Below are 22,181 nucleotides of genomic sequence, written 5' to 3' on the forward strand. Positions count from 1 at the left end.
CCCTAACTACAGACCTGCCATTACACCCTAACTACAGACCTGACATTACACCCTAACTACAGACCTGCCATTACACCCTAACTACAGACCTGCCATTACACCCTAACTACAGACCTGCCATTACACCCTAACTACAGACCTGCCATTACACCCTAACTACAGACCTGCCATTACACCCTAACTACAGACCTGCCATTACACCCTAACTACAGACCTGCCATTACACGCTAACTACAGACCTGCCATTTCACCCTAACCTGTACAGACCTGCCATTACACCCTAACTACAGACCTGCCATTACATCCTAACTACAGACCTGCCATTTCACCCTAACCTGTACAGACCTGCCATTACACCCTAACTACAGACCTGCCATTACATCCTAACTACAGACCTGCCATTACACCCTAACTACAGACCTGCCATTACACCCTAACTACAGACCTGCCATTACACCCTAACTACAGACCTGCCATTACACCCTAACTACAGACCTACCATTACACCCTAACCTGTACAGACCTGCCATTACACCCTAACCTGTAAAGACCTGCCATTACAAATATTTAGATTTACATATATATAGATTATTACTGTGTTTTATTAAATAGATTATTACTGTTATATTATCTACAATATTACTGTGTTTTATTATCTATATTATTACTGTGTTTTATTAAATAGATTATTACTGTGTTTTATTATCTAGAATATTACTGTTTTATTATCTACAATATTACTGTGTTTTATTATCTATATTATTACTGTGTTTTATTAAATAGATTATTACTGTGTTTTATTAAATAGATTATTACTGTGTTTTATTAAATAGATTATTACTGTGTTTTCTTAAATAAGGCCTGATCACTGACGGTGACGAGACAGCCAATAGGAAGCAGGTCAGAACCCCGGCAGTGTGGTGCCAGGACATCAACCTCTCCCTCAACGTCAACAAGGACATGATGGTGGACGACAGGAAACAGGGCCAGGTACACATCCCCCGTCCGCATCCACAGGGTCAAGAGCTTCCTGTCCCTCTGTGTCCACATCACTGAGGATTTACAGTACCTGTACTTACATTACACCCTACCTACAGACCTGCCATTACACCCTAACTACAGACCTGCCATTACACCCTAACTACAGACCTGCCATTACACCCTAACTACAGACCTGCCATTACACCCTAACTACAGACCTGCCATTACACCCTAACTACAGACCTGCCATTACACCCTAACTACAGACCTGCCAATACACCCTAACTACAGACCTGCCATTACACCCTAACTACAGACCTGCCATTACACCCTAACTACAGACCTTCCATTACACCCTAACTACAGACCTGCCATTACACCCTAACTACAGACCTGCCATTACACCCTAACTACAGACCTGCCATTACACCCTAACATGTACAGACCTGCCATTACACCCTAACTACAGACCTGCCATTACGCCCTAACTACAGACCTGCCATTACACCCTAACTACAGACCTGCCATTACACCCTAACTACAGACCTGCCATTACACCCTAACTACAGACCTGCCATTACACCCTAACTACAGACCTGCCATTACACCCTAACTACAGACCTGCCATTACACCCTAACCTGTACAGACCTGCCATTACACCCTAACTACAGACCTGCCATTACACCCTAACTACAGACCTGCCATTACACCCTAACTACAGACCTGCCATTACACCCTAACTACAGACCTGCCATTACACCCTAACTACAGACCTGCCATTACACCCTAACCTGTACAGACCTGCCATTACACCCTAACTACAGACCTGCCATTACACCCTAACTACAGACCTGCCATTACACCCTAACTACAGACCTGCCATTACGCCCTAACTACAGACCTGCCATTACACCCTAACTACAGACCTGCCATTACACCCTAACTACAGACCTGCCATTACACCCTAACTACAGACCTGCCATTACACCCTAACTACAGACCTACCATTACACCCTAACTACAGACCTGCCATTACACCCTAACTACAGACCTGCCATTACACCCTAACTACAGACCTGCCATTACACCCTAACTACAGACCTACCATTACACCCTAACTACAGACCTGCCATTACACCCTAACTACAGACCTGCCATTACACCCTAACTACAGACCTGCCATCACACCCTAACTACAGACCTGCCATCACACCCTAACTACAGACCTGCCATTACACCCTAACTACAGACCTGCCATTACACCCTAACCTGTACAGACCTGCCATTACACCCTAACTACAGACCTGCCATTACATCCTAACTACAGACCTGCCATTACACCCTAACTACAGACTTGCCATTACACCCTAACTACAGACCTGCCATTACACCCTAACTACAGACCTGCCATTACACCCTAACTACAGACCTGACATTACACCCTAACTACAGACCTGCCATTACACCCTAACTACAGACCTGCCATTACACCCTAACTACAGACCTGCCATTACACCCTAACTACAGACCTGCCATTACACCCTAACTACAGACCTGCCATTACACCCTAACTACAGACCTGCCATTACACCCTAACTACAGACCTGCCATTACACGCTAACTACAGACCTGCCATTTCACCCTAACCTGTACAGACCTGCCATTACACCCTAACTACAGACCTGCCATTACATCCTAACTACAGACCTGCCATTACACCCTAACTACAGACCTGCCATTACACCCTAACTACAGACCTGCCATTACACCCTAACTACAGACCTGCCATTACACCCCTAACTACAGACCTGCCATTACACCCTAACTACAGACCTGCCATTACACCCTAACTACAGACCTGCCATTACACGCTAACTACAGACCTGCCATTTCACCCTAACCTGTACAGACCTGCCATTACACCCTAACTACAGACCTGCCATTACATCCTAACTACAGACCTGCCATTACACCCTAACTACAGACCTGCCATTACACCCTAACTACAGACCTGCCATTACACCCTAACTACAGACCTGCCATTACACCCTAACTACAGACCTACCATTACACCCTAACCTGTACAGACCTGCCATTACACCCTAACCTGTAAAGACCTGCCATTACATATATTTAGATTTACATACATATAGATTATTACTGTGTTTTATTAAATAGATTATTACTGTTTTATTATCTACAATATTACTGTGTTTTATTATCTATATTATTACTGTGTTTTATTAAATAGATTATTACTGTGTTTTATTAAATAGATTATTACTGTGTTTTATTAAATAGATTATTACTGTGTTTTCTTAAATAGATTATTACTGTGTTTTTATTATCTATAATATTACTGTGTTTTATTAAATAGATTATTATTGTGTTTTTATTATCTATATTACTAAAGAGCTGCAATTATTTCAATGTACTATTTTACAACTACTGTATCCTGTGGAGGTGACAAATAAACATGAAAAATGTAAACGTTCCTCAGCACATCATTGTAGTAGAGTCAACTGTGATTACATTAGTGTGTGACGTGTTTGTTGAGTAGGCACGGCCAGGTGTAAACGGACCCGTACGGATTAAAACCATGTTGAAACTGTAGGTGTGGCGGTGGAGCCCTCCCTTCAGAGGTTGATTTAGGACTAACAACATGGACCCCAACCCATAATCCTCCAGCAGACACACCTGTAGAGGACTGTATAAAAAGCCCAGGACTGACCAGACAGAATCACACATCAAGCCTCTCCAAAGCATCTCCAGGACCAAGAAGCCATCCAGAGTATCTCCACTGTCAGATCCAAGGAGCCATCCAGAGTCTCTCCTCTCCACACACTGAAGATGGAGCAAAGCCCCTCTCTCACCCTGCTGCTGCTACTGCTGCTGCTGCTGGACCTCTCTCAGGCCAACCCTCTCATGGAGGATGGAAGTGGACCAGAGATTCTAACAGACAACCCTGAGGCTGTAGACATCACTGAGAGAATTCTGACCACTAATAACGGCTCCAGTCAGTTTCTGTTGGAGGGAGACATGGTGGCACCGACAACCAGAAACGCCATGATTTGTTTTAGGTACAACCAACACACACTAAAAACTATATTGTGCCAGTTCTACTTTTAAAACAATTTGCAACAGCTTTTTATGTATTTCCAACATGACATGTTTTTATGTATAATATACTTCACTTTTAGCGTTTCAGAAAGTTGACTAAAACTAATACAAAAATATACTTTTCTTCCTTCAAAACATGTATACAACATTGTGAAGAAGTAGTATAAAGTCAAAGAATGTGGAATTACCCACAATCCTCTAAAAACAGAGACACGTGGCAAGTTGTTGCTGGAACTTAGAATTAGTAAATTGAGGGGAAATTAAACAGTTTCCCTTGTAGTTGTTTTTACACGCATCTTATGTTGATATATATATATACATATTTTAATTTCAGGTTAGTTAAACAAGTGAAGTAGAGTAAAGGACCAATAATATTGAAGTAAAGATAACAAGTATATTTTTTATGTCAAAATAATTGTATTTTCAGATATAATTGACTAACCAGCTGAACGTTATTTTACAGTGCAGGGTGTTTCTGGAACAAAGGCTCCAACGGATTGGTTGAAGTGCCCTACACAGTGAGCAGTAGCTTCAGTTCCTCAGACAAGCAGAGCATTGAGAACGCCCTCCGGGCCTTCCCTTCCAAGACCTGCATTCGCTTCGTGCCTCGGCAGAATCAGGTTGACTTCATCAGCTATGAGCCCAGAGACGGGTGCTGGTCCTCTCTTGGGAGAGTGGGAGGCCAACAGACGGTCTCTCTCCAAATGGACGGCTGCGTTTACTTCGGGCGTCATTCAGCACGAGACTCTCCATGCTCTGGGCTTCCAGCACGAACAAACCAGGAGTGACCGTGACCAGTATGTCACGATCAACTGGCGTAACATCGACTCTAACAACGCCTACAACTTTGATAGATCAAACACCAACAACCTGAACACTCCCTATGACTACAGCTCTGTCATGCACTATGGAAAAACAGCCTTCTCTATCAACGGGATGGACACCATCACCCCCATCCCCAACCCCAACGTGTCCATCGGCCAGAGACAGGGGTTGTCCACCACTGACATCCTGAGGATCAACAGACTCTACAGCTGCTGAGAGGAAGACGTCAAGTCACAGGAGAAAATTCTGGAAAAGACCAGATGAAGGAAGTTTAGTATGACATAAATAATGTTATCTTATTGATTTAAAATAATTGTTTAGTTGTAACTTTAAAAAAGATCATTGCTGTAGTTGTGTAGTTCTCAAATTATTTTAATCATATGACTTAGTTAATTATCTAAAATAAACAAGATTGAAAACAGATGCCATTGTGTAATTCTAGTGTGTGTGTGTGTGTGAGAGAGAGAAAGAGAGAGAGAGAGTTAACAGACTTTGCACAAGCCCTCCATGTCTGTCCTGATCCAAGACATTCTTCCTCCAGTCAGCACTAGAGTTACATCACTTCTGTCACCACTATAATGACATCATTTCTCTCACCTAAACACAATAAGACACTAGGAATATTCACAACTACAATGACATGAAAGATAATAATTATTTTAGGAAGAGAATCAAGGAGGCTGACAGAGGAGAAAATAAATATCTGCTCTGGGAATCTGACAACAAAGCAGAAATAAAAATCAACCACACTGTATTTTCTTGTTAAGATTTGTACTGTAGATGTAACTGGTCTGGTCTGCAATAATCATCACTTCAAAGTGGAGTCACATGTCCCCAAAAACACAGGTTTCTCCTGAAAATGTTTTAAAAATACTGTGCATTGAAGCTTGTCACATAACAAGATAGAGGAACAAACCAAAACGTTCTGCAGACATGCTGTCTACCATCTCTCTCTATTTATCTTGGAGCTTTGAGGGCAATATGGTGTTGAACGCTGAGCTGTAGTCAATGAGCAGCATTCTTACGTTGGTGTTCCTTTTGTCCAGGCGGGAAAGGGCAGTGTGGAGTGCAATAGAGTTTACGTCATCTGTTGATCTGTTGGGGCGGTATGCAAATTGGACTGGGTCTAGGGTGTCTGGGATGATTGTGTTAATGGGAGTCACGCCCAGCCTTTCAAAGCATTTCATAGCTACAGCTGTGAGTGCTACAAGGCGATGATCATTTAAATAGGTTACCTAACAGACTGGGCCAGGGAGAGGTTGAAAATGTCAGTGAATACACTTGTCAGCGCATGCTCGGAGTACGCGTCCTGGTAATCCGTCTGGACCTGCGGGCTTGTGAATTTTTAACTGCATAAAAAGGTCACATCGGCTACGGAAATCATGATTACAAAGTCATCCAGAACAGCTGGTGCTCTCACGCATGGTTTATTGTTGCTCGACTCGAAGCAAGCATAGAATGCATTTAGCCCATCTGGTAGGCTTGTGTCACTGGGCAGCTCGTGGCTGAATTTCCCTTTGAATTCCTTAATAGTTTGCAAGCCCTCCCATCGTGCAAGTTGATTTTGTTCACCCACACCAGATGTGATCAGGAGGAACAATTTTATTATTTATATTAATTTGGGGACAGGTCAAAAAGCATTAAACATTTATGGCAATTTAGCTAGCTAGATTGCTGTTGCTAGCTCATTTGTCCTGGGATAAAGCACAAGCTCCTCTACTCCAACAATAAATTCAAAGATAAAATGGTAAACCAAATTAGTTTCTCGTCATCTCTCCTCCTTCCTTCAGGCTTCTTCTTCTTTGGACTTTATATGGCGGTTGGCAACCAACTTAACAGCATTACTACAACCGACTGGAGTGTTACATATAAAACAACAGATAAAAACAGTGAACTATGTTTGTACTGAATGAGCTAAAAATAAAACAGTATATCATATAACATCCCTGCACCATCACATATCCACAACACAACATGTTCAATACCACCATACAACAATATCACAATGTATGTGAATGCACGTCTCTGTACCTTGCTGTGTGTCTCTTCACAGTCCCTGTTGTTCATTAAGGTGTATTTTTACCTTCTTTTTAAATCTGATTCTACTGCTTGCATCAGTTACCTGATCTGGAATAGAGTTCCACGTAGTCATGGCTCTATGTAATACTGTGCGCCTCCCATAATCTGTTCTGGACTTGGGGACTGTGAAGAGACCTCTGGTGGCATGTCTTGTGGGGTATGCATTGGTGTCTGAGCTGTGTGCTAGTATTTTAAAAACAGACAGCTCGGTACATTCAGCTTGTCAATAAAAACTAGTGTCCCGCTCCTTGAAAGCGGCAGTTCTAGCCTTTGGTTCAATACGGATGTTGCCTGTAATCCATGGCTTCTGGTTGGGATATGTACGCACGGTCACTGGAGACGACATTGTCGATGCACTTATTAATGAAGCCGGTGACTGAAGTGATAAAACTCCACAATAACATCAGATGAATCCCAGAACATATTCCAGTCTGTACCAGAGAAACAGTCCTGAAGCTTAGCATCCGCTTCATCGGACCATTTTTTAATTGAACTTGTACTTCCTGTTTGAGTTTTTGCCCTGTTTGCAGGAATCAAGAGAATATAGTTATGGTCAGATTTACCAAATGGAGGGCGAGGGAGAGCTTTGTAGACATCTCAGTGTGTTGAGTAGAGGTGATCTAGAGTTTTTTTCCCCCCTCGTTGCACAGGTGACATGCTGGTATAAATTAGGACATGCTGGTAGAAATCAGGTTTAACGGATTTCGGTTTTCCTGCATTAAAATCACCGGCCACTAGGAGTGCTGCCTCTGGATAAGCATTTTCTTCTTGGCTTATGGCCCTATATAGCTCGTTGAGTACCAGCCATCTGTTTTTGGTGGTAAATAGACAGCCATGAAAAATCTAGATGAAAACTCTCCCCATAGTGTGGTCTACAGTTTACAGCTTATCATGAGGTATTCTACCTCAGGTGAGCAGAACCTCCAGACTTCCTTAATATTACAGATTGTGCACCAGCTGTTGTTAGCAAAGAGACACACACACCCTCCCGCCCTTGAGTTTAGGAGATGCTTCCGTTCTGTCCTGCCGATGCAAAAGATTCACAGCTTTCCTAATAGTGGGCCTGTGTTTACTTCCTGGAAAATAATCATTCATAGCGTCATTCAAAACACATCATTATATCACCTGTGGAATAGAAGAAACTGGATTTGTTAAGAACTACAGTTGCACTTTTCTTTAAAAAAAAATATATTTCTTCTCAAATAAGTTGAAATTGAAAACAAATTTTGGTCTTCACATATTGTTATTAGATTTTCAACAATGCAGAACAAAATTTTGTTTTTTGAAATAACTTAATTTAGAAAATAAAAACAAATGGCCTGGACAAAATGAGGAACTACTACTTGGTTGTGAAGCCTTTGGCCAAGATAACTGCTGACAAACAGTTGCTGTAGCCATCAATGAGCTTGCTGCACCTGTTAACCCTCGCAAGGCTGCCGGCCCAGACGGCATCCCTAGCCGCGTCATCAGAGCATGCGCCGACCAGCTGGCTGGTGTGTTTACGGACATATTCAATCTCTTCCCATCCCAGTCTGCTGTCCCCACATGCTTCAAGATGGCCACCATTGTTCCTGTACCAAAGGTAACTGAACTAAATGACTATTGCTCACTCATGTCATCATGAAGTGCTTTGGAAGACGAGTCAAGGATCGAATCACCTCTACCTTATCTGTCACCCTAGACCCCCTTCAATTTGCTTATCGCCCCAATAGATCCACAAACGATGCAATCGCCATCACACTGCACACTGCCCTGTCCCATCTAGACTAGAGGTCGACCGATTAATCGGAATGGCCGATTAATTATGACCGATTTCAGGTTTTCATAACAATCGGAAATCGGTATTTTTCAGGCCGATTTGTCCGATTTCTTTTTTTACACCTTTACTTCACTAGGCAAGTCAGTTAAGAACACGCTCTTATTTTCAATGATGGCCTAGGAACGGTGGGTTAACTGCCTTGTTTAGGGGCAAAACGACAGATTTTTACCTTGTCAGCTCGGGGATTCAATCTTGCAACCTTACGGTTAACTAGTCCAACGCTCTAACCACCTGCTTTACATTGCACTCCACGAGGAGCCTGCCTGTTACGCGAATGCAGTAAGAAGCCAAAGTAAGTTGCTAGCTAGTATCGTGTCTTTGGCTATGCCGGATTAAGTGATATGACATGCTAACCTATAAAATTCTTTCTCTAATTAATATTACCTGATTAAGCTAATCATGTAAATGTAATTAACTAGAAAGTCGGGGCACCACGGAAGAAAGTTTATAGAGCCGTTATCTTCCGAATAAACTCTTAAAATACTTAGTAATACTTTACATCGGTAGCAGTCAATATTAACCCTTATCTTATTTTCAGTCTCATAATGAAAGTTGTAAATTCTTGGCTATCTTCACGAACCCTGGCTAACAAGTTGAATCAGCAATACCAAATTGGGTTTAATTATTTATTTACTAAATACCTAAACTAATCACACAGAATTACATATACACAGAAAACAAATGATGTCATAAAGAAAACATCCTGGTGGACGGAACCTGTATGAAAGCTGGTTACACAAAGGAAGGGGGTTGGGCTTGAATGAAAGAGCGGGAAGACTTAGGAACGAAGAAACAGCAGCTATGCTATCGTAAATACATTATCTTATGCATTACTAAATTACCGCCCATTTGGAAAAGGAAAATGCAATAAATATTTACTCTGAGCTGCGCTTCGGTATATTGGTCGTAGATTCTGGCCGGGTTGGCCAACAGATCTTCCTGTCCTCGGAAGAATGTCTCTGGTGGTAAATTGGATACGTGGTGGTATCTTCGTCCGTCTGTTAGACTGGATCCGTCGTCCGTCCTTTCCTAGCCCCCGTCTACAGCGGCCGCTGCTAACTCAACGGCTAGGAAGTATCACTTCTGTAGTGAATAAGCTCAAAGTTCATACCATTCGCCACCAAAGCTCACGCCGAGGTTGGCTTAGTTCTGTACTTGACGTGTGTCCTTCTAACGTAGAGGCTGCAGACCTCACGTACTGGAAAAACACGGTTATCTTTTCGTCAAAGGCTTATATAGTGGAGCGGGGGAAGGATGTGTTTCATCGTTTATAACCCCTCCTCTTCACAGGGGTGGGCCACTGATCAAGCAGGGCACTTTCCTTATGAAAACCCAAATCTCTCATTTGGAAGCTAAAATTACATTTAATCTCCTAACAAACAATTTCAATATCAAACATTTCAATTGCATAACAATTCCATGTTACTCTGATAACTAGAGGGTGTATACTTTCTCAGGTACAGTTTATGTCATCCTGTCATCAGTCATAATGTCTCAGATGACAACCGAACTGACATACATACTCATTACGTTCCCAAGCATATTTCCAACTGGTTTTATTACCAAAATATGGTTCCTTTTCCCCATTTGTTTGATGTTCCCAGACTCTCTATATTTAACACAGGCTATTCAAGTCCTTCAGTAGGGTCAGAGAGGGGAAGGGAGAAAGGTATTTATGGGGGGGGGGTCATAAACCTTACCCACAGGCCAACGTCATGACACTAGCATTAAACTTATCTTATAAAAAACAATCAATCAATCATAATCACTAGTTAACTACACATGGTTGTTGATATTACTAGTTTATCTAGCCTGTCCTGCGTTGCATATAATCGCTTAGGTACACGTTGCTCCAACGTGAAGAACTGTGAAGACTATTTCTTCCTAACAAAGACAGCCGACTCGCCAAACGGGGGATAATTTAACCTCTATGGGCTAGGTGGGACGCTAGCGTGCCACCCGTGGTGCACTCCATCAACAGCAGGTGCATTTCAAGAGCAGCAAATTTGAATCCAAATAAATGTCAAAATTCAAATTTTTCAAAAATACAACTATTTTACACCATTTGAAAGATAAACATCTCCTTAATCTAACCACGTTTTACGATTTCAAAAAGGTTTTACGGTGAAAGCATAAATTTAGAGTATGTTAGGACAGTACATTTACAAGAGTTGTGTGTAATGTTTTGTCAAGTCAAAGACAGGGTCACCAAAACCATAAAACCAGCTAAAATGATGCACTAACCTTTTACAATCTCCATCAGATGACACTCCTAGGACATTATGTTAGACAATGCATGCATTTTTAGTTCTATCAAGTTCATATTTATATCCAAAAACAGCGTTTTACTATGGCATTGATGTTGAGGAAATCGTTTCCCTCCAATAACCGGCAGTCAAGTCAGCGTCACAAATAAAATAATTAAAATTAGAAAACATTGGTAAAATATTAGATTGTCATTTAAAGAATTATAGATTTACATCTCTTGAACGCAATCAACTTGCCAGATTTAAAAATAACCTTACTGGGAAATCACACTTTGCAATAATCTGAGCACTGCGCCCAGAAAAATACGCGTTGCGATACAGACTAGACGTCATGTTGGGGAGATCTAAAATCGAAAATACTATGTAAATAATCCATTACCTTTGATTCTCTTCATCAGATGTCACTTCCAGGTATCACAGGTCCATAACGAATGTAGTTTTGTTCAAAAAAGCTCATCATTTATGTCCAAAAATCTCCGTCTTGTTAGCACATGATCTAAGCCAGCCGGACTTCTCGTCATGAACGAGGGGAAAAAATATATTTACGTTCGTTCAAACATGTCAAACGTTGTATAGCATAAATCATTAGGGCCTTTTTAACCAGAACATGAATAATATTCAAGGTGGACGAATGCATACTCTTTTATAACGTATTGGAACGAGGGTACCCAACATGAACTCGCGCGCCAGGTGTCTAATGGGACATCATCGTTCCATGGCTCTTGTTCGGTCAGATCTCCCTCCAGAAGACTCAAAACACTTTGTAAAGGCTGGTGACATCTAGTGGAAGCAATAGGAAGTGCCAAAATATTCCTCAGCCCCTGTGTTTTTCAATGGGATAGGTTTAAAGTCAATACAACACATCAGGTATCCACTTCCTGTCAGAAAATGTCTCAGGGTTTTGCCTGCCAAATGAGTTCTGTTATACTCACAGACACCATTCAAACAGTTTTAGAAACTTTAGAGTGTTTTCTATCCATATATAATAAGTATATGCATATTCTAGTTACTGGGTAGGATTAGTAACCAGATTAAATCGGGTACATTTTTTTTTATCCAGACGTGCAATTGCTGCCCCCTAGCCCTAACAGGTTAACAAAAGCGCATTTGCGAAAAAGCACAATCGTTGCACGACTGTACCTAACCATAAACATCAATGCCTTTCTTAAAATCAATACACAGAAGTATATATTTTTAAACCTGCATATTTAGCTAAAAGAAATCCAGGTTAGCAGGCAATATTAACCAGGTGAAATTGTGTCACTTCTCTTCCGTTCATTGCACGCAGAGTCAGGGTATATGCAACAGTTTGGGCCACTTGGCTTCTGGCGAACTAATTTGCCAGAATTTTACGTAATTATGACATAACATTGAAGGTTGTGCAATGTAACAGGAATATTTAGACTTAGGGATGCCACCGTTAGATAAAATACGGAACGGTTCCGTATTTCACGGAAAGGAAAAACGTTTTGTTTTCGAGATGATAGTTTCCGGATTCGACCATATTAATGACCTAAGGCTCGTATTTCTGGGTGTTTATTATATTATAATTAAGTCTATGATTTGATAGAGCAGTCTGACTGAGCGGTGGTAGGCACCAGCAGGCTCGTAAGCATTCATTCAGACAGCACTTTCGTGCGTTTTGCCAGCAGCTCTTCGCTGTGCTTCAAGCATTGCGCTGTTTATGACTTCAAGCCTATCAACTCCCAAGATTAGGCTGGTGTAACCGATGTGAAATGGCTAGCTAGTTAGCGGGGTGCGCGCTAATAGCGTTTCAAACGTCCCTCGCTCTGAGACTTTGAGTAGTTGTTCCCCTTGCTCTGCATGGGTAACGCTGCTTCGAGGGTGGCTGTTGTCGATGTGTTCCTGGTTCGAGCCCAGGTAGGAGCGAGGAGAGGGACGGAAGCTATACTGTTACACTGTTATACTGTTACACTAAAGTGCCTATAAGAACATCCAATAGTCAAAGGTATATTAAATACTATTTGTATAGAGAGAAATAGTCCTATAATTCCTATAATAACTACAACCTAAAACTTCTTACCTGGGAATATTGAAGACTCATGTTAAAAGGAACCACCAGCTTTCATATGTTCTCATGTTCTGAGCAAGGAACTTAAACGTTAGCTTTCTTACAAGGCACATATTGCACTTTTACTTTCTTTGCCAACACTTTTTGTTTTTGCATTATTTAAACCAAATTGAACATGTTTCATTATTTATTTGAGGCTAAATTGATTTTATTGATGTATTATATTAAGTTAAAATAAATGTTCATTCAGTATTGTTGTAATTGTCATTATGACAAATGAAAATTTGTTAAAGATCGGCCGATTAATCGGTATCGGCCTTTTGGGCCCCCCAATAATCGGTATCGGCGTTGAAAAATCATAATCGGTCGACCTCTAATCTAGACAAGAGGAATACATATGTAAGAATGCTGGTCATTGACTATAGCTCAGCATTCAACACCATAGTAACCTCCAAGCTCATCATTAAGCTTGAGGCCCTGGGACTGAAACCCGCCCTGTGCAACTGGGTCCTGAACTTCCTGACGGGCCGTCCCCAGGTGGTGAAGGTAGGAAACAACACCTTCACTTTGCTGATCGTCAACACTGGGGCCCCACAAGGCTGCGTGCTCAGTCCCCTCCTGTACTCCCTGTTCACCCATGACCTCCAACTCAATCATCACGTTTGCAGATGACACAACAGAAGTAGGCTTCATTATCAACAATGACGAGACGGCCTACAGGGAGGAGGAGGGGGCTCTGGGAGTGTGGTGCCAGGAAAATAACCTCTCATTCAACGTCAACAAAACAAAAGGAGATTATGGTGGACTTCAGGAAACAGCAGAGAGAGCACCTCCCTATCTACATCGACGGGATCGCAGTGGAGAAGGTGGAAAGCTTCAAGTTCCTCGGCGTACACACCACTGACAAACTGAAATGGTCCACTCACACAGACAGTGTGGTGAGGAAGGCGTAACAGCACCTCTTCAACCTCAGAAGGCTGAAGAAATTTGACTTGTCACCTACAACCCTTTACAGATGCATCACTGCCTGGTACAGCAACTGCACCGCCTGCACCCGCAGGGCTCTCCAGAGGGTGGTGCGGTCTGCCTAAAGCATCACCGGGGGCAAATGATCTGCCCTCCAGGACACCTACAGCAACTGATGTCACAGGAAGGCCAAAAAGATAAATCAAGGACAACAACCACCCGAGCCACTGCCTGTTCACCCCGCTATCATCCAGAAGGCAAGGTTAGTACAGGTGCATCAAAGCTGGGAACGAGAGACTGAAAAACAGCTTCTATCTCAAGGCCATCAGACTGTTAAATAGCCATCACTAGAACAGAGAGGCTACTGCCTATATACATAGACTTGAAATCACTGGCCACTTTAATAAATGGAACACTAGTCACTTTAATAGTGTCTACATGTCTTGCATTACCCATCTCATATGTATATACTGTATCCTATACTATTCTACTGTCACAGGCGTCGAAATGAGTAGACCAAGGTGCAGCGTGGAATATGTTCATCTTGAGTTTAATGAAGAAACGAACACTTTACAAACAAACAAAAATGACAGCCGACAGTTCTGTCAGGTACTACAACTAAACGGAAAACAACTACCCACAAAGAACAAAGGAAAAACAGGCTGCCTAAGTATGGTTCCTAATCAGAGACACCGATAGACACCTGCCTCTGATTGGAAACCATACCCGGCCAAATCATAGAAAACAAAACATAGAATGCCCACCCACCTATCACACCCTGGCCTAGCTAAACACAGCTCTCCTAGGTCAGAGCGTGACATCTACAGTATCTTATTTTATACCAATCTGACATTGCTTGTCCATATATTTATATATTCTTGATTCCATTCCTTTACTAGATGTGTGTATATGTTGTGTAATTGTTAGATATCTTGTTAGATATTAATGCACTGTCGGAGGTAGAAGCACAAGCATTTCTCTACACCCAATAATATCTGCTAAACGCCTGTTGGTGACCAATAAAATTTGATTTGATCTATTGGTAGACAGGTAAAAATAAAAAAGCAGACATTGAATATCCCTTCGAGCATGGTGAAGTTATTAATTACACTTTGGATGGTGTATCAATACACCCAGTCAGTACAAAGATACAGATGTCCTTACTAACTCATTTGCCAGAGAGGAAGGAAACCGCTCAGGGATTTCACCACGAGGCCAATGATGACTTTGGAGGTGTTTGTTATTTTGCAGTTTTTCACTAATCCTGGACTAAGCTATATAGACACAACTATCACAATCTACAACCAAACATAATTCTTCCAATACATTTGATTAATATTACCAGACAAATATTAAAATGATGAGTTTTGTCTGAACAACTTGTTTACAACTTGTTTACCTATTCTATAGTATTTGCCAAACAGGAAATGGCAACGTGACAATATTTGACCAGTGGCCTGCTCTAAGTATGTATCAGCATTCTGTGTATTCCAAACTGTTACACAATAAACTAACAAACACACCAATGATGTAAACCAGTACCTAGTAGTGTATCCGTCACATCTTTAATAATCACAAAACCATCTACTGTTTCCTAAAATCCCAAATGGCACGCTATTCCCTACATAGTACACTACTTTAGTACAATACAATACAGGGAATAGGGTGTCATTCAGGACGCTGACTACTTCATGTCTAAAGGGACCCACTGCAGTGACAATCTGACACGTTCCTCAGCACATCATTGTAGTAGAGTCAACTGTGATTACATTAGTGTGTGACGTGTTTGTTGAGTAGGCACGGCCAGGTGTAAACGGACCCGTACGGATTAAAACCATGTTGAAACTGTAGGTGTGGCGGTGGAGCCCTCCCTTCAGAGGTTGATTTAGGACTAACAACATGGACCCCAACCCATAATCCTCCAGCAGACACACCTGTAGAGGACTGTATAAAAAGCCCAGGACTGACCAGACAGAATCACACATCAAGCCTCTCCAAAGCATCTCCAGGACCAAGAAGCCATCCAGAGTATCTCCACTGTCAGATCCAAGGAGCCATCCAGAGTCTCTCCTCTCCACACACTGAAGATGGAGCAAAGCCCCTCTCTCACCCTGCTGCTGCTACTGCTGCTGCTGCTGGACCTCTCTCAGGCCAACCCTCTCATGGAGGATGGAAGTGGACCAGAGATTCTAACAGACAACCCTGAGGCTGTAGACATCACTGAGAGAATTCTGACCACTAATAACGGCTCCAGTCAGTTTCTGTTGGAGGGAGACATGGTGGCACCGACAACCAGAAACGCCATGATTTGTTTTAGGTACAACCAACACACACTAAAAACTATATTGTGCCAGTTCTACTTTTAAAACAATTTGCAACAGCTTTTTATGTATTTCCAACATGACATGTTTTTATGTATAATATACTTCACTTTTAGCGTTTCAGAAAGTTGACTAAAACTAATACAAAAATATACTTTTCTTCCTTCAAAACATGTATACAACATTGTGAAGAAGTAGTATAAAGTCAAAGAATGTGGAATTACCCACAATCCTCTAAAAACAGAGACACGTGGCAAGTTGTTGCTGGAACTTAGAATTAGTAAATTGAGGGGAAATTAAACAGTTTCCCTTGTAGTTGTTTTTACACGCATCTTATGTTGATATATATATACATATTTTAATTTCAGGTTAGTTAAACAAGTGAAGTAGAGTAAAGGACCAATAATATTGAAGTAAAGATAACAAGTATATTTTTTATGTCAAAATAATTGTATTTTCAGATATAATTGACTAACCAGCTGAACGTTATTTTACAGTGCAGGGTGTTTCTGGAACAAAGGCTCCAACGGATTGGTTGAAGTGCCCTACACAGTGAGCAGTAGCTTCAGTTCCTCAGACAAGCAGAGCATTGAGAACGCCCTCCGGGCCTTCCCTTCCAAGACCTGCATTCGCTTCGTGCCTCGGCAGAATCAGGTTGACTTCATCAGCTATGAGCCCAGAGACGGGTGCTGGTCCTCTCTTGGGAGAGTGGGAGGCCAACAGACGGTCTCTCTCCAAATGGACGGCTGCGTTTACTTCGGCGTCATTCAGCACGAGACTCTCCATGCTCTGGGCTTCCAGCACGAACAAACCAGGAGTGACCGTGACCAGTATGTCACGATCAACTGGCGTAACATCGACTCTAACAACGCCTACAACTTTGATAGATCAAACACCAACAACCTGAACACTCCCTATGACTACAGCTCTGTCATGCACTATGGAAAAACAGCCTTCTCTATCAACGGGATGGACACCATCACCCCCATCCCCAACCCCAACGTGTCCATCGGCCAGAGACAGGGGTTGTCCACCACTGACATCCTGAGGATCAACAGACTCTACAGCTGCTGAGAGGAAGACGTCAAGTCACAGGAGAAAATTCTGGAAAAGACCAGATGAAGGAAGTTTAGTATGACATAAATAATGTTATCTTATTGATTTAAAATAATTGTTTAGTTGTAACTTTAAAAAGATCATTGCTGTAGTTGTGTAGTTCTCAAATTATTTTAATCATATGACTTAGTTAATTATCTAAAATAAACAAGATTGAAAACAGATGCCATTGTGTAATTCTAGTGTGTGTGTGTGTGAGAGAGAGAAAGAGAGAGAGAGAGTTAACAGACTTTGCACAAGCCCTCCATGTCTGTCCTGATCCAAGACATTCTTCCTCCAGTCAGCACTAGAGTTACATCACTTCTGTCACCACTATAATGACATCATTTCTCTCACCTAAACACAATAAGACACTAGGAATATTCACAACTACAATGACATGAAAGATAATAATTATTTTAGGAAGAGAATCAAGGAGGCTGACAGAGGAGAAAATAAATATCTGCTCTGGGAATCTGACAACAAAGCAGAAATAAAAATCAACCACACTGTATTTTCTTGTTAAGATTTGTACTGTAGATGTAACTGGTCTGGTCTGCAATAATCATCACTTCAAAGTGGAGTCACATGTCCCCAAAAACACAGGTTTCTCCTGAAAATGTTTTAAAAATACTGTGCATTGAAGCTTGTCACATAACAAGATAGAGGAACAAACCAAAACGTTCTGCAGACATGCTGTCTACCATCTCTCTCTATTTATCTTGGAGCTTTGAGGGCAATATGGTGTTGAACGCTGAGCTGTAGTCAATGAGCAGCATTCTTACGTTGGTGTTCCTTTTGTCCAGGCGGGAAAGGGCAGTGTGGAGTGCAATAGAGTTTACGTCATCTGTTGATCTGTTGGGGCGGTATGCAAATTGGACTGGGTCTAGGGTGTCTGGGATGATTGTGTTAATGGGAGTCACGCCCAGCCTTTCAAAGCATTTCATAGCTACAGCTGTGAGTGCTACAAGGCGATGATCATTTAAATAGGTTACCTAACAGACTGGGCCAGGGAGAGGTTGAAAATGTCAGTGAATACACTTGTCAGCGCATGCTCGGAGTACGCGTCCTGGTAATCCGTCTGGACCTGCGGGCTTGTGAATTTTTAACTGCATAAAAAGGTCACATCGGCTACGGAAATCATGATTACAAAGTCATCCAGAACAGCTGGTGCTCTCACGCATGGTTTATTGTTGCTCGACTCGAAGCAAGCATAGAATGCATTTAGCCCATCTGGTAGGCTTGTGTCACTGGGCAGCTCGTGGCTGAATTTCCCTTTGAATTCCTTAATAGTTTGCAAGCCCTCCCATCGTGCAAGTTGATTTTGTTCACCCACACCAGATGTGATCAGGAGGAACAATTTTATTATTTATATTAATTTGGGGACAGGTCAAAAAGCATTAAACATTTATGGCAATTTAGCTAGCTAGATTGCTGTTGCTAGCTCATTTGTCCTGGGATAAAGCACAAGCTCCTCTACTCCAACAATAAATTCAAAGATAAAATGGTAAACCAAATTAGTTTCTCGTCATCTCTCCTCCTTCCTTCAGGCTTCTTCTTCTTTGGACTTTATATGGCGGTTGGCAACCAACTTAACAGCATTACTACAACCGACTGGAGTGTTACATATAAAACAACAGATAAAAACAGTGAACTATGTTTGTACTGAATGAGCTAAAAATAAAACAGTATATCATATAACATCCCTGCACCATCACATATCCACAACACAACATGTTCAATACCACCATACAACAATATCACAATGTATGTGAATGCACGTCTCTGTACCTTGCTGTGTGTCTCTTCACAGTCCCTGTTGTTCATTAAGGTGTATTTTTACCTTCTTTTTAAATCTGATTCTACTGCTTGCATCAGTTACCTGATCTGGAATAGAGTTCCACGTAGTCATGGCTCTATGTAATACTGTGCGCCTCCCATAATCTGTTCTGGACTTGGGGACTGTGAAGAGACCTCTGGTGGCATGTCTTGTGGGGTATGCATTGGTGTCTGAGCTGTGTGCTAGTATTTTAAAAACAGACAGCTCGGTACATTCAGCTTGTCAATAAAAACTAGTGTCCCGCTCCTTGAAAGCGGCAGTTCTAGCCTTTGGTTCAATACGGATGTTGCCTGTAATCCATGGCTTCTGGTTGGGATATGTACGCACGGTCACTGGAGACGACATTGTCGATGCACTTATTAATGAAGCCGGTGACTGAAGTGATAAAACTCCACAATAACATCAGATGAATCCCAGAACATATTCCAGTCTGTACCAGAGAAACAGTCCTGAAGCTTAGCATCCGCTTCATCGGACCATTTTTTAATTGAACTTGTACTTCCTGTTTGAGTTTTTGCCCTGTTTGCAGGAATCAAGAGAATATAGTTATGGTCAGATTTACCAAATGGAGGGCGAGGGAGAGCTTTGTAGACATCTCAGTGTGTTGAGTAGAGGTGATCTAGAGTTTTTTCCCCCCCTCGTTGCACAGGTGACATGCTGGTATAAATTAGGACATGCTGGTAGAAATCAGGTTTAACGGATTTCGGTTTTCCTGCATTAAAATCACCGGCCACTAGGAGTGCTGCCTCTGGATAAGCATTTTCTTCTTGGCTTATGGCCCTATATAGCTCGTTGAGTACCAGCCATCTGTTTTTGGTGGTAAATAGACAGCCATGAAAAATCTAGATGAAAACTCTCCCCATAGTGTGGTCTACAGTTTACAGCTTATCATGAGGTATTCTACCTCAGGTGAGCAGAACCTCCAGACTTCCTTAATATTACAGATTGTGCACCAGCTGTTGTTAGCAAAGAGACACACACACCCTCCCGCCCTTGAGTTTAGGAGATGCTTCCGTTCTGTCCTGCCGATGCAAAAGATTCACAGCTTTCCTAATAGTGGGCCTGTGTTTACTTCCTGGAAAATAATCATTCATAGCGTCATTCAAAACACATCATTATATCACCTGTGGAATAGAAGAAACTGGATTTGTTAAGAACTACAGTTGCACTTTTCTTTAAAAAAAATATATTTCTTCTCAAATAAGTTGAAATTGAAAACAAATTTTGGTCTTCACATATTGTTATTAGATTTTCAACAATGCAGAACAAAATTTTGTTTTTTGAAATAACTTAATTTAGAAAATAAAAACAAATGGCCTGGACAAAATGAGGAACTACTACTTGGTTGTGAAGCCTTTGGCCAAGATAACTGCTGACAAACAGTTGCTGTAGCCATCAATGAGCTTGCTGCACCTGTTAACCCTCGCAAGGCTGCCGGCCCAGACGGCATCCCTAGCCGCGTCATCAGAGCATGCGCCGACCAGCTGGCTGGTGTGTTTACGGACATATTCAATCTCTTCCCATCCCAGTCTGCTGTCCCCACATGCTTCAAGATGGCCACCATTGTTCCTGTACCAAAGGTAACTGAACTAAATGACTATTGCTCACTCATGTCATCATGAAGTGCTTTGGAAGACGAGTCAAGGATCGAATCACCTCTACCTTATCTGTCACCCTAGACCCCCTTCAATTTGCTTATCGCCCCAATAGATCCACAAACGATGCAATCGCCATCACACTGCACACTGCCCTGTCCCATCTAGACTAGAGGTCGACCGATTAATCGGAATGGCCGATTAATTATGACCGATTTCAGGTTTTCATAACAATCGGAAATCGGTATTTTTTCAGGCCGATTTGTCCGATTTCTTTTTTTTACACCTTTACTTCACTAGGCAAGTCAGTTAAGAACACGCTCTTATTTTCAATGATGGCCTAGGAACGGTGGGTTAACTGCCTTGTTTAGGGGCAAAACGACAGATTTTTACCTTGTCAGCTCGGGGATTCAATCTTGCAACCTTACGGTTAACTAGTCCAACGCTCTAACCACCTGCTTTACATTGCACTCCACGAGGAGCCTGCCTGTTACGCGAATGCAGTAAGAAGCCAAAGTAAGTTGCTAGCTAGTATCGTGTCTTTGGCTATGCCGGATTAAGTGATATGACATGCTAACCTATAAAATTCTTTCTCTAATTAATATTACCTGATTAAGCTAATCATGTAAATGTAATTAACTAGAAAGTCGGGGCACCACGGAAGAAAGTTTATAGAGCCGTTATCTTCCGAATAAACTCTTAAAATACTTAGTAATACTTTACATCGGTAGCAGTCAATATTAACCCTTATCTTATTTTCAGTCTCATAATGAAAGTTGTAAATTCTTGGCTATCTTCACGAACCCTGGCTAACAAGTTGAATCAGCAATACCAAATTGGGTTTAATTATTTATTTACTAAATACCTAAACTAATCACACAGAATTACATATACACAGAAAACAAATGATGTCATAAAGAAAACATCCTGGTGGACGGAACCTGTATGAAAGCTGGTTACACAAAGGAAGGGGGTTGGGCTTGAATGAAAGAGCGGGAAGACTTAGGAACGAAGAAACAGCAGCTATGCTATCGTAAATACATTATCTTATGCATTACTAAATTACCGCCCATTTGGAAAAGGAAAATGCAATAAATATTTACTCTGAGCTGCGCTTCGGTATATTGGTCGTAGATTCTGGCCGGGTTGGCCAACAGATCTTCCTGTCCTCGGAAGAATGTCTCTGGTGGTAAATTGGATACGTGGTGGTATCTTCGTCCGTCTGTTAGACTGGATCCGT

General features: G+C 41.7%; 1 protein-coding gene and 1 pseudogene across 1 annotated transcript; both read left to right on the forward strand.

Moving 5' to 3' along the window:
• The first annotated feature begins 3,789 nt into the window (after positions 1–3,789).
• On the forward strand, positions 3,790–5,350 carry LOC106588019 (hatching enzyme 1.2-like; annotated as a pseudogene).
• A 10,046-nt stretch (positions 5,351–15,396) lies between these two features.
• On the forward strand, positions 15,397–17,691 carry LOC123725169 (hatching enzyme 1.2). Its single transcript, XM_045689754.1, has 2 exons — positions 15,397–16,407; positions 16,909–17,691. The coding sequence occupies exons 1-2, from the start codon at positions 16,178–16,180 to the stop codon at positions 17,483–17,485; spliced, it is 807 nt and encodes a 268-aa protein (XP_045545710.1). The 5' UTR covers positions 15,397–16,177; the 3' UTR covers positions 17,486–17,691.
• The last annotated feature ends 4,490 nt before the right edge of the window (positions 17,692–22,181 follow it).

This window comes from Salmo salar, chromosome ssa11 (genome assembly GCF_905237065.1).
Source record: "Salmo salar chromosome ssa11, Ssal_v3.1, whole genome shotgun sequence".
Lineage (NCBI taxonomy): Eukaryota > Metazoa > Chordata > Actinopteri > Salmoniformes > Salmonidae > Salmo > Salmo salar.